Source organism: Mustela nivalis, assembly GCF_964662115.1.
Source record: "Mustela nivalis genome assembly, chromosome: 7".
Taxonomy (NCBI): domain Eukaryota; kingdom Metazoa; phylum Chordata; class Mammalia; order Carnivora; family Mustelidae; genus Mustela; species Mustela nivalis.
The window spans coordinates 90163531-90176552 of record NC_139026.1 but is presented as its reverse complement, the minus strand read 5'-3'; the positions used below and the strand labels follow the sequence as shown (position 1 = coordinate 90176552).

Genomic DNA, 13022 nt, shown 5'->3' with positions numbered 1-13022 from the left:
GTAGTTGCCCTCCTTTGGGTTGGTCCAGAGCAGGGAACAGCATTCTGCAGAAGGTCTATTTTTCAGATTGAGAAACCCACGTCCTGATCTCCTCTTTTGATGATTTCACAAAAATCGAATTGCATGACAGATGCCCAGATAAACAGGAGAAGTTTGCAGTCAAAGCAAGTTTTGGGATGGAGCTGATTAGTAGATTTTTAATGGCTATTAGCTTGATAATCACTAACCAGGCGTAGCTTCCAGGCAGACCAAACCCATGCATAAAGTATGTCCACACCCATGCACACCAACACCTAGTCAGGTATAAAAGGGGACCCTGACAGTCTCCCGACAGCAGAGCATAGTCTCCAGCCTTAACTCATCTCGGAAACCTCAATTTTCCTCGCTGGGCAGAGGCATCATGAGCTGTCAGATCTCGTGCAAATCTCGAAGAGGAGGAGGAGGTGGAGGATTCCGGGGTTTTAGCAGCGGTTCAGCTGTGGTCTCCGGTGGGAGCCGGAGATCCGCCTCTAGCTTCTCCTGCTTGAGCCGCCATGGTGGTGGCGGAGGGGGCTATGGCGGCGGCTTTGGCAGTCGGAGTCTTGTTGGCCTTGGAGGCACCAAGAGCATCTCCATTAGTGTGGCTGGAGGAGGTGGAAGCTTTGGCTCCGGTGGTGGATTTGGTGGCAGAGGAGGTGGCTTTGGAGGCGGCATTGGCTTCGGTGGAGGCGGCTTCGGAGGCGGCAGCGGCTTCGGTGGTGGCAGCGGCTTCGGTGGAGGCGGCTTTGGCGGAGGCAGTGGCTTCGGTGGAGGCGGCTTTGGCGGAGGACGCTTTGGAGGTGGTGGTGGCTTTGGAGGTTTTGGGGGTCCTGGTGGTGTTGGGCCTGGAGGATTCCCTGGTGGAGGCATCCACGAAGTCTCCATCAACCAGAGCCTCCTGCAGCCTCTCAATGTGAAAATTGACCCAGAGATACAGAATGTCAAGTCTCAGGAGCGGGAACAGATCAAAACGCTCAACAACAAATTTGCTTCTTTCATTGACAAGGTGAGTCATGAGAAGCTGGCTCGGTCTGATGCTCAGGATGGCCTACTTCCACTGCTCACTGGAAAGTAAACAGCAGAGATTCATTTCTTTTAGGAGCCCTTGATGTAGTCCAGCTAGCATGGCTTATCTCCCAAATGGGAAAGATGCTGTCTTCCTGAGCTGTGTCTTCTGAAATAGTCTGCAGTTAGGAATTATGGATGCCTTTGGCTTTATTGTTTCAGCCTAAATAAGTAAGATTGTTGGAAACTACTGAAAATCATGGGAAAACTGATCTAGACAAGTAATGGACTGAGGAGTCAGGCCAAGTGGCAGCAGGTGTTGGAAGAAGTTGGCAAGACATCTTCTGAGATAGTCTTTCCTTCCCTGGAAGTTATCACTCTCTTAAGTTCTGGAAAGCTGAACCTGCTTGGGGACGAATGAAATTCCTGCCTTCAAGAGAAGCATTCTCAGTTTTGTGACCTGTAGCATCTTTGTGGGTGTCACTTTTGAGCATTCCAGGATCTTATCCTGTTTCAAGGCAGATGAACTTGCCTAAGAAATTTATGAGGCTCTTAAAAATCAGCCCGAGGAGCCCTGCCCTGTGGTGCTCTCACACTTAGCACCTTCAGGAGCAGTGCCAGTGGACGCCTATTTTTGGTTTGCCCAAGACTTTCTGGGACTTGCCGGGAATTCAACCAGAATGGGAGAGGGAAATGGTCTGGAGTCTTGGGAGCAGCTGCAAATAAGATAGTGGGCGGTGTACTAGGAAAAGGAGTTCTCTGCATTGGAAAGTACCAGATGTAACATTAGGAGTCTGCGGAGATAGGGAGTTCGGGCTGGATCCAGCATCCATCTTGTGAGCACCAAGTCACGTAAACTTCCTTATGTCCTGAAGCAGGGTCAGGGCTGTCTCTGGCAAATGAGGCCTGCTGGTGGGAGGGGCATTCCAGAGCTCCTGCACTCTTCCTCTGGTTCCTGCAGGTGCGGTTCCTGGAGCAGCAGAACCAGGTGCTGCAGACCAAGTGGGAGCTGCTGCAGCAGCTGGATGTGAGCACCCGCACCACCAACCTGGAGCCCATCTTTCAAGCGTACATTGCCAAGCTGAAGAAATACGTGGATACGCTCTCTGCAGAACGAACATCCCAAGATTCAGAGCTGAACAACATGCAGGATCTTGTTGAGGATTTTAAGAAGAAGTAGGTGGCCGAGTAAATGCTGAGTAAATAGCGATCATAGCCATCCGCTCTTTCCTCTAGGAGGCCACTCATATCCCCCTTGCGTTTGCGGTGATAATTTGTGTGTGCCAATTCTTTGTGAGGAAGACATTGAGGGCTTTAGAGTTCATGTTTTCTTCACACGTTTGGGAGTTAATTTATAGAAATGCATCATTATTTGGGACATCACAGTTACCATTTGGAGAGTGAGGGAGTATTTCATACTCAGGGAGTGGAGGATTTGGGATGAGTCCAGTAGGAAAAGGAAAAGAAAAAAGTAAACAAAGTAGAACTAATCTAACAGCTTTGTCCCCGGGTCCCTACAGGTATGAGGATGAAATCAACAAGCGCACAGCTGCTGAGAATGATTTTGTGACCCTCAAAAAGGTGAGCAAGAGAATGTCATGGCTGGGTGGGACTGAGGGGGCTTCAGAGGCCCACCAGGTCCAGGCAGACAGGCTGGGGAATATCTCTGAGTGGAAACAGCAGTAACCAGGGGAAAGAGGTGAAACATGTCCACCACTCGTTCTCTTGAAAACAGGTGTCTCTACAGTTCAAGCTTCTGGAGCTGTTCTGCACATTTGCCAGAGCATTTCCACCAATAACCTCCTTCAAGCCTATATTGGGCTGTGCACGATGCAAACATAGAGAACACTTCAATTTTCTTCTAAAGTGCTGAGGAGGGGATGGACCTCCCTTAGAATGCCTCTGTTGTGCTGACGAGTTCAGGCTAGAAGGCAGAAGCTTTGGTGTAAAATCCAGAGAAGATCAGGAGAGATGGGATGGACAGACAGGATGGGAGAGTTGAGGACTGTTAAAAGCCACAGAGGTCCCGTAGTGGGAACGCACAGTGTCTCAAGCAGGAGGGAGAGAATGGTTGACAAAGCTTGTCCCGCCAGAGCTCCGATGGGAGTGTGTGATCAGTGAACGAGGGCATGGGGGCCCCTAGTCGAGATGCATTGTAGGCTCTGTGCCAAATGACATTGTGGATACCTGGCTCAACTGGGGTGCCTGGGGTGTTGGAGAGCAGCTGACAGGGACTGGGTGGAAGAGAGAGACAAAGAGAGGGTGGGGCTCAGACCTTGAGCCGTGCGTGAGCTTCGCCAGAGGGCCCTTCACGTTTTTTGTAGGATGTGGACAATACCTACATGACCAAGGTGGAGCTGCAGGCCAAGACAGATGTGCTGACCCAGGAGATCGAGTTCATTAAATTCCTGTTTGATGCGGTAAGGAGGCTGCTCCTGGAGAGACCCTTGCTTCCCACCCTTCCCACAAAAGCAGTCCTTCCCAATGAGTGAAAAGGTGGGATGAGTGGGGTTTAGGGACTGGTTGACTCCCACTTGCCACCATTCCAGACCATTATGGGGTTTCTGGGGTGGAGTTCTTGGAGGAGAGGTATTATCTCCTCTGATGTCACAGGAAGGCAGGCTCAGGAAACACAGGACAACATCCCTCCACTCCATTCCTCAAATGTCCAGCTGCCCTTAGGTAGAGCGCTATCTTTTTCCCATCCCTATGTCTAATGTACTCCAGACCACTCCTCCATGCCCATGTGTACACATATCTTCTGAAACATTTGTCATTCACAGGTCTCTTTCTGGGGGCATCAAACTTAACAAAACTATCTAAATGGTGAAGGTTATCCAGCAGGAGGCTCAGAAATAGGCTCCTCTCCCATAATTCTCTGGACATCCTTGGCAGAGGCCTGGGATTGGTGGCTGTCTCACTTTTATTCCACCCATCGAACCCCACTCAACTTAGTCTGAGCATCTATATTTCCCTAATACCAGGGAGGCGGATGCCTCCTCACAGCCTTTGTCTGTGGGCAGGGAAGCCATGGCCAGACCTCCTGTTGTGTTGCAGGAGCTGTCCCAGATGCAGCAGACTATCACCGACACCAATGTCATTCTGTCCATGGACAACAACCGCAGCCTGGACCTAGACAGCATCATCTCTGAGGTCCGGAGCCAGTATGAGGAGATTGCCCAGAAGAGCAAGGCCGAGGCTGAGGCACTGTACCACAGCAAGGTAAGTATGCAGAGAGAAGAGAGAGCCACAGCTGTCTGACATGCTGGGTTTCACCTTGGCTGGAGAGCATCCGTGAGATGATGGGTGCCTTTGTCTAACGGCTGTTGGGCATCATTCCCAAGCAAGAGTGAACACAGGACCACAACTGCCCTCAACTGAGAATGGCACCGAGTCCTTTTGGGGATATGAGATAGCTCCCCACCTCTCTCAAAGGCAGCTTGGTTGACCCACCCTGTATTAGACTTTCCTGGGCTCAAGCTAGGCTTCCTCTAAGCTGCCACTGTCCTCCTCTTCCCATACAGTATGAAGAACTCCAGGTGACCGCAGGGAAACACGGAGACAGCCTGAAGGAGGTTAAGATGGAGATCAGCGAGCTGAACCGCATGATCCAGAGGCTGCAAGGGGAGATTGCTCACGTGAAGAAGCAGGTAGGCACAGCCCTCAGGGCTGTGCGGCTCCGGGGGTCGAGCCGGGCTCATGTGGATGGGAGGTTGTGTGTGTGTGTGTGTGTAGGGAGTGGGAGTGTGTGAGTATGTGTGTGAGAGAGAATAAGAGAGAGGAGAACCTGAGAAATTCTAATCTAGCATATGTGGATCCCAAACATCTTGAGTGTAACATAATTTAAGGCTTGTAACAATTTTTATGGTGGTCTAAGAGATTCCAAAGTAAGGATCGGTGCAGGGAAAGTACAGTGTTACCTTTCAGATCGCTTCCACAAATGAAAGGGAGTGATAACAAATAAAGCACAAGGTCATCTGGCTGGACAGGGGGAGGGTTGGAGTCTCCGCACTGGGTGCCAACCCTAAGCACCAGCAGTGGCGTGGTGGGAGGGCAATGGCTGTGGCAGGGAGATGGCCAGGGGATGGACTTTAGCTTGGAAGAAATCACGTGGGATGGAGAGTTGACTCCAGGGACAGCAGAAGTTCTATGAAGTGGTCCATATCCGAGGTTTCCATTTGCAGCTGTAAACTAGGATAATGTCCTGTGTTATGAGGACAAAAGTCATTATGGGGAAAGCATAAGGGTCTAGTCAGAGGTGACTGGAAGATGATGCCCTGGAGATGACAGCAGGTCTTGGCATCACTGTTTGTGACTCGCATTAACTCCAGAGGGACCCAACCCTTCCAGGGCCAGTGAGTCTGGCTTCCCACACATTCATTTGTCCTGAACACGTTCATTTCCCTTCCCCACCTGCCAGGCAGATTCCACTCTCCATAACCAACAGAAATCTTTTCTCCCTCTCTCCCAGTGTAAGAGTGTGCAAGAAGCCATCGCAGATGCTGAGCAGAAGGGAGAACACGCCCTCAAAGATGCTCAGAGCAAGCTCTCTGACCTGGAGGATGCCCTGCAGCAGGCCCGGGAGGACCTGGCCCGACTGCTGCGCGACTACCAGGAGCTCATGAACGTCAAGCTGGCCTTGGACGTGGAGATCGCCACCTACCGCAAGCTGCTGGAGGGCGAGGAGTGCAGGTGAGGGGCGCTGGGAAGGCCAAAGCTCCTAGAACCTAGAACCAGGAAGGAAGACTAAGGCAGGGACAGCTGGGGGTGGAGCAGGGCCTTCTGACAGCTGAGAGCTAACCTCACTATGTTCCTCAAACAGCCATTCATGACCCAAAGCATTTAGTGTACAGTTGTAGATTTATCAGTACAGGAATGACTGTCCAAGCATATTAAACTAAGCAATAAGTTAATCTTGGTCTCTCCTGAAAGAGAAAATAAAATTTGGTGTTAACAGGTCAGTCCTAGACAGCCTGAAACACTGGCTTATGGGTAAGCAGGCTTCATGGTGTCTTTTCCCTTCACCCGTGACCCAGAGCCAGGAGACCACGTTGGAAGGCTCTGACTGGCTGAGGCATGACTGGCTGGCTGTTCCCTGGCAGCGGTGCCAGGCCTGGTTCTGTGCAGATTTCCAGGGTGACAAACTCCCAAAAGGGAACCTTTCCTTCCCCTGTCTGAAGACCTTGTCTGAGCCCTTTGTCTGTGTTAGCAATATCCCCAGTGATTTTATCTGGCTGAAGCAACCAGAAGGGGACAAGGTAGCCCAGGCCACCAGCAAGCCAGCATGACAGGGAAGGAGCAAGGGCATGCCCCCTACCCCTAGCCAGCAGGAAGAAGTGGGAAAGATTTCGGATGCAGCCAAGGAGGTGGGGCAGGAGGATAGAATAGGGGAGGTTGTACAGGGTTGCAGTTCTTTCTGAATTAGATGCTCACAGTGCAGACTTGTTTCAAAATTTCTAGTGTGGCCTGGATTCGGAATAGCAGAAACCCTCTGAAGGATTTAAATACAAAAACGGGTTGTGCATCAGAAGTGAATTTGCTTTTTGATCATTTTCATCTGAGCCAAAAATTGAGATGCGGGGGTGCCTGGGTGGCTCAGTGGGTTAAGCCTCTGCCTTCAGCTCAGGTCATGATCTCAGGGTCCTGGGATCAAGCCCTGCATCGGGCTCTCTGCTCAGCAGGGAGCCTGCTTTCCCATCTCTCTCTGCCTGCCTCTGGCTATTTGTGATCTCTCTCTCTCTCTCTGTCAAATAAATAAATAAAATCTTTAAAGAAAAAAAAAAAAAGAAAAAAATTGAGATGCGTTGGGCTGCTATGCCATGTGGACAAACATGGGGCCTGCCCATCTCTGTGGTCTGGCAGCACGGAAGACAGCGGCTCTGGAAGGTCCTGGTGGCTAATGGTCGAGGTGCCTGCTTGCAGGTGGAAGCTCTAGAACAATAAGTACATGGAACCTAAGGGCCCTGCCATGAGCTATTTTCTCTTTCCCTGACAGGATGTCTGGAGACCTCAGTAGCAACGTCACTGTGTGTAAGTAGTGGGGTTTTCCTGTCCTGTGTGGGGTGTGTCGGGAGGACACAGGCGTTGGCAGTCATAATTTCCATGGGGATGCCATCTTTTTCTGCAGCTGTGACCAGCAGCAGCATATCTTCGAGTGTGGCCTCCAAGACTGGCTTTGGAGGCTATGGTTCTGGAGGTAGAGGATCCGGTTCTGGAGGAGGCGGAGGCTACAGCTCTGGAAGTTCAAGTTACAGCTCTGGAGGCAGAGGCTCAAGCTCCAGAGGTGGCGGTGGAGTGGGCTATGGCTCTGGTGGGGGCTCCAGAGGAGGCTCTGGCTCTGGAGGAGGATACAGCTCTGGAGGCAGCTCCAGAGGAGGCTCTGGCTCTGGAGGTGGCAGTGGAGGAAAATACAGCTCTGGAGGAGGATATGGCTCTGGAGGCAGCTCTAGAGGAGGTGCCGGCTCTGGGGGAGGCTCTGGATCTGGAGGGGGATATGGCTCTGGAGGTGGCTCTAGAGGGGGTTCCAGCTCTGAAAAGGGGGGTTCTGGCTCAGGTGAAGGTTATGGTTCCAGCGTGACCTTCTCTTTTAGATAAGGATGGAGTTCCCCTCTTGACTCTTCTGCTTTAGAATGTAGAAGCCTGTCTCTGTACATCCAATTGACAGCAAGTCAAACCTTGTGATCCACCTCTGAGGGCATTCTGGAAGAAAGGGATGCCCACATACCATGTTTGAAATATCCTCTCTCCACACCAATTAGTTGGAGCCAGTGACACTGTCTGAACCCTAGGGAAGGCTCTGCACTGCCTGGGCTTGGACTTCCTGCCGTGGCCCCTTTTCTGGCCCCTCCTTGCATCGCCCACTTGGTGGTCCTTCTCCTGATGACTATTCTGTGAAGGGCCCCATCTCAAAGCCTGTACCTGTCTCATGACCCTGCCCCCAGAGAAACATGTTTCTGTGTATATAGCCCACCTTGCTGGCTCTGCATCTGAAGTTCTGTGGTCTTGGTGTCTGCACAATAAACCTCATTTGCAATGGATAACATGTGGTGTGTGTTTAATGTCAAGCCTTGGCAGGAGTGGGTATCTAAGAGCTATTACTCATTGTTGTCTGATTGAAGATACCAGAAAATGGAGAGATTGGGAAGTGATAAAAGACAAGCTTCCTGGAGCAGGGACATGTTGTCCTGAGGCAGTGTGGCTGGGAGAAGCCAAGGGTATTTTTTTCTGGAAGTCTTTAAGAACAGAGACAGGAGGGGCTAGCCCTGGAGTCAGGGTGTGAGGGTGATGTTCTTATAAAGTATTCTCCAGATCTGGGAACTATGATATTGCCAGGAGGATGATGATGGGATTTGTGGAAAATTCTCTTTCCCTGAAAAAGCCACTCTTAACAAGCTTTTCCCACAACTACCCCCACCCATCAACCCCCCCCCCCAACTGTCTTCTGACAAGAGCTCTGACCTGAGGTCCCTTCTCCTCAGGGCAAATCAGCTGAGCCCCTGGAGTTTCATCTAGGCTGTCTGCAGCTCTGAGCTTCCAATGTAAAATTCCCTTAGCTCAACCTAGGTCATGAACACTCTACACCCTTAAAGCCCTAAGTCCTTGGCAGGAGTTCTCGATGAAGGCTGAAGAAGAGGATCTGGGGAAGGACTATAAAGTAATCTCCAAAATAACCACTATTTTCACAGAACATTTCTCCACTTCCATCAGAGAAATCCCCCAACATATCCAACAGATACTGGACCATTTTCTTGTCTCACATCCAACTGCCCTCTAAGACCCCCTAGCCCTGGACATCCCAATCAGGGCAGACTTCCCCTGTGGTTGGGATGATTTCAGCCTCTTTCCCACAAAGGACTGTCACCTCACTGGAGCTTCCTGGAGCTGAGGAAGGGCTAGGCTCTTGAGGTTGGGATTAAACTGGCCAGAGTTGCCCAAATGGGAGTTGGTAGCTTTGGTTGGGTCAGGTCAAGCTATATGTATGTGGTATTCAATGCAGCAGATGTGGCTTAAAACCAGAAAAAAAAACCTAGGGGATTTTCTCCTCTTTCATCTTACTTTAGTTTCAAAATCTTGGTGAGGCCTTAGTTGAGTCTGTGAGACCCCTCTGCATCACTAGAGATGATCTTGAGATCATCATCATCTTGAGATGATTTCAAGAAAATCAGGGAGACATTAATAAGGAATAGATAGTTTCACCTGATCCCAGACCAGTTGTCCCCAGGTCTGAGGGTGTGGGACAGAAAGAGCTCTGAAGGCTATGGGCCACAGGGTGACAGACAGTACCTGAGGCTGATCAGTCCAGGGTGCTGTGCCTGCCACAGCCTTGGTTAGGTGGGGGAGGTCTGTGGAGGTGAGGGTGTCAGCTGGGAAGGGAAAGGACAAGGGGTCTGGCTGTTATATAGTATATTTACTATGCAGGCATGAACATGGCCTTAAACAGGGCTAGTTTCCCAGACATTTAGGGCTGGAAGGGAGCTTTGGCATCAGTGATTCTGAGCTGCCAGTATAGGTAAGGAAACAGATGAAGTCCAGGGTGGGCATAGAAAACGGGCCTCCACTCCCCAAATCACACACTGCTTAAACCTTTGGGAACAGTAATCTGTACTGATAACATTCTGAGGGGAAAGAAGGTGAGGCAGGTAAGGTGGCAGCTTTTATTCTCAACGATCTTAATTGTTGAGACTATTGGTGGTATGAGCCTTTGACCCCTTCTATGGTTTGTACTCCTCACTTCTACCCTACTTGGGATGAAGTCCTTCTCTTCGGATCTACTCAGACTCGTGTTACTTTTATGTTGGGCTCCAAAACAGAAAAACAAGACTGTAGATGAACTCAGAGGGACACAGGCCTGAAGTCTGAAAGAAATCTGGCTGTAAGCAGGTAGTGGAGTGAGGCACCAGCTTTGGGGGTTGGATTTTCCTTTCCCTCTAAGTGTCACGGGAAACTAGTCCAGAATCTGGGTCACACACCTCCTACCTCTGCTCGTCTTCCACCAAATCTGGTAACTGACTTGTCAGGTTTTGGGCTTCAGAAGGGAGATGGGCACAGGCAAAATGGTTTACGAGCTCTATTTCCATAAGGAAGTGGGCTAAATATTTACATTCTGATGATGTGGCAGAGTACTTGGGAAGCCCTGTACTGTGGTTCCCTCGTTTCTCTACCTGTGAGTTCTTGTATGAATTCAAATGAGTTTCTTTCCTCTTGACCCCTTTACCACACTGTTTCTTTCCTCTCAACTCAGATGAGAGTCCTTGGACAGCTTCCCGCCTCCAGAAAGTCTGCTTGAAGGGGATACTCAAGCTCTTCTTTGCTGTGACAAGGGGAAGACCTTTCATCAGGAGTTGGGAGATTTAAATGCTGACCTTCATGTGTTGGAGAGGATGTGGAAAAAGGGGAACCCTCTTCCACTGTTGGTGGGAATGCAAGTTAGTGCAGCCTCTTTGGAGAACAGTGTGGAGATTCCTCAAGAAATTAAAAATAGAACTTCCCTATGACCCTGCCATTGCACTCCTGGGTATTTACCCCAAAGATACAGATGTAGTGAAAAGAAGGGCCATCTGTACCCCAATGTTTATAGCAGCAATGGCCACGGTCGCCAAACTGTGGAAAGAACCAAGATGCCCTTCAACGGATGAATGGATAAGGACAATGTGGTCCATATACACTATGGAGTATTATGCTTCCATCAGAAAGGATGAATACCCAACTTTTGAGTCAACATGGACGGGACTGGAAGAGATTATGCTGAGTGAAATAAGTCAAGCAGAGAGAGTCAATTATCATATGGTTTCACTTATTTGTGGAGCATAACAAAAAGCATGGAGGACATGGGGAGTTAGAGAGAAGAGGGTTGGGGTAAATTGGAAGGGGAGGTGAACCATGAGAGACTATGGACTCTGAAAAACAATCTGAGGGGTTTGAAGTGGCAGGGGGGTGGGAGGTTGGGGTACCAGGTGGTGGGTATTATAGAGGGCACGGATTGCATGGAGCACTGGGTGTGGTGAAAAAATAATGATACTGTTATGCTGAAAATAAATAAATTAAAAAATTATTTATATAAAAAAATAAAAAAAATAAGAGTAGCCAAAGAACAGATCTTATATAATACAACCGTTGCATGGTGTCCCCATTCAGCAATATATGTGCTTTCATCTTACAAGCTAAAAGTGTTTATCTTCAGTTACTTTTGGAACATCTTCACTGATAAGATAAACAGACTGTTACTTTAAATTTAATAAAAACAATCAGAATTAAAAAAAAAATAAATGCTGACCTTCACCTTGGAGGTAATTGCTGTGCAACATCAGACTAGCCATTCCTCTTCCCAAGGAGACAGAATGAGATTATCTCTACCTATGTCTTCAGCTCAGGTGGAAGGAGCCCTGTGTGTGCTGTCGAGTTGGTGAGGGTGGAGGGGGGATGGGATTTCAGTCAGGGAGGTCCAGAGAAGGGTATATTCCAAAGTGCATAGGGAGAGGCCAGAGCAAAAAAAGTTTTGGGACCCACTGCAGCTGGCTCTTTCTATGCCCATTTTGACTGGAAACTTCCTGAGGGCTGGGAGAATGCTTTCTCCAGCTCATGACCTTCCACAGAGATTGGTCCAGGGTTGAATGAGCCTGGGGTGCTCAAGAAAATGATTTTCAAAATAGTGATGACTTTCACGAGAATCCCAGCCTTTCCTCGAAGAGGACAAAACAGAAAGGACTCTTACATTTTGCCTCTATCCGGGAAGCCCAGTCCCACCACCTCAGACTGCCTCTCTCCCACGGGGCCCAGGCTGGTCTAGTAGCCAAAGTACACCACCTCCAAGCAGGGCTCCGAATCCATGCCGCCGCAGGTTTAATGCATTCAATATCTGATTCAATTAGACATCTATGTATTGAGTTCTGGAATCAGTCTGCCTTGGTCAAAGCCGACCTCTACCTCTCCACTAGTTGAAGTATTTGGCAAAGCCTTTAATCCTTTGAACCTTAGTCTCTACTTCTAGAAACTGAAAATAATGGTGATATCTACTTCACAGTGCTGCCATGAGGATTAAATGAGATTATCTTTGTGAAGCACGGCACACATTCTGGAATACAGTGATCAGACAGTGAATGTTAGGGCTGCAGATGCTATTATTGCTGCTGCAGAAAGATATGGACTTACTAAAATGCCAGGGGTGAAAATTAGTAGTTACTTCTATTCTTTTGAGTGGTTTATATAACACTGAAGTTAAGTAGCAAGGGCAGATGTCCCCATTTGACAGATGACAAAACTGAGGCTGAAGAGCCCACAGTCAAGAAACTGGGAAGTAATGGAGCCATAACAAAGAATGAAGGGTGTACATCATTTCCACTATGCCCCCTTCTGTTTTCCTTCTTTGCCTAGATTGGATTAGGGGTGTTTGTACAATGGGTGGGGCCTGCTAATAAAGCCTGGAGGAGCAGGCAGGTAGGTACAAGATTATAGAATGAGGGAAACATCTCAGCTTCTCAGCCTGGGTCTGAAGAAGGAGCCCAACTAGGAAAGATCGCTGAGCCCTGCCAGTGCATGTGTGAATGCTCAGGCGTACCAGGTGACTTCTGGCAGGCCTGTGGGGTCAGGGTGCAAAGAAGCATGAAGCATCTGAGCTGGGGCCATGGGTCAGTGTGGCAACCTGCATTTTTCTGGCCTGGATGACAGGTGGTGAGAGGAGACTGAGTCCAGAATATTCCCTTGGGCAGCTGCCCTCACAATTATGGGGTGACTAAAAGAAGGGACCAGTGTTCTTTGTCTCCCTGAGCATTTTCTAAAGAAAGGGCGGTTTCATTTCCCTGCAGAGGTTTGGAGAATTGTAGGGTTTGATTGCCCTATTATATTTGATTGCCCTATTATATAGTATTATAAAAACTACACCTGGGGTATCTGGGTGGCTCAGTGGGATAAAGCCTCTGCCTTCAGGTCATGGTCCCAGGGTCCTGGGATGGAGTGCCACATCGGTCTCTCTGCTCCGCGGGGATCCTGCTTCCCTTCCTCTC

The 13022-nt window shown here is 49.3% G+C and overlaps 1 protein-coding gene across 1 annotated transcript; it reads left to right on the top strand.

Annotated features, from left to right (window-relative positions):
• Positions 1-338: 338 nt before the first annotated feature.
• On the top strand, positions 339-8060 carry KRT2 (keratin 2). Its single transcript, XM_082741375.1, has 9 exons — positions 339-1024; positions 1985-2199; positions 2544-2604; positions 3348-3443; positions 4081-4245; positions 4548-4673; positions 5495-5715; positions 7019-7053; positions 7151-8060. Exons 1-9 carry the CDS (start codon positions 401-403, stop codon positions 7615-7617), a joined length of 2010 nt encoding a protein of 669 aa, XP_082597501.1. The 5' UTR covers positions 339-400; the 3' UTR covers positions 7618-8060.
• Positions 8061-13022: the final 4962 nt, after the last annotated feature.

What these genes read in the sequence shown, in the direction of transcription:
- KRT2 (XM_082741375.1), top strand. Translation starts at nt 401, where the DNA reads ATGAGCTGTCAGATCTCGTGCAAATCTCGAAGAGGAGGAGGAGGTGGA. An exon ending in ATTTTGTGACCCTCAAAAAG is followed by an intron (nt 2,605 to 3,347) that starts GTGAGCAAGAGA and finishes CGTTTTTTGTAG; the next exon opens with GATGTGGACAATACCTACAT. An exon ending in CTGGAGGGCGAGGAGTGCAG is followed by an intron (nt 5,716 to 7,018) that starts GTGAGGGGCGCT and finishes TTTCCCTGACAG; the next exon opens with GATGTCTGGAGACCTCAGTA.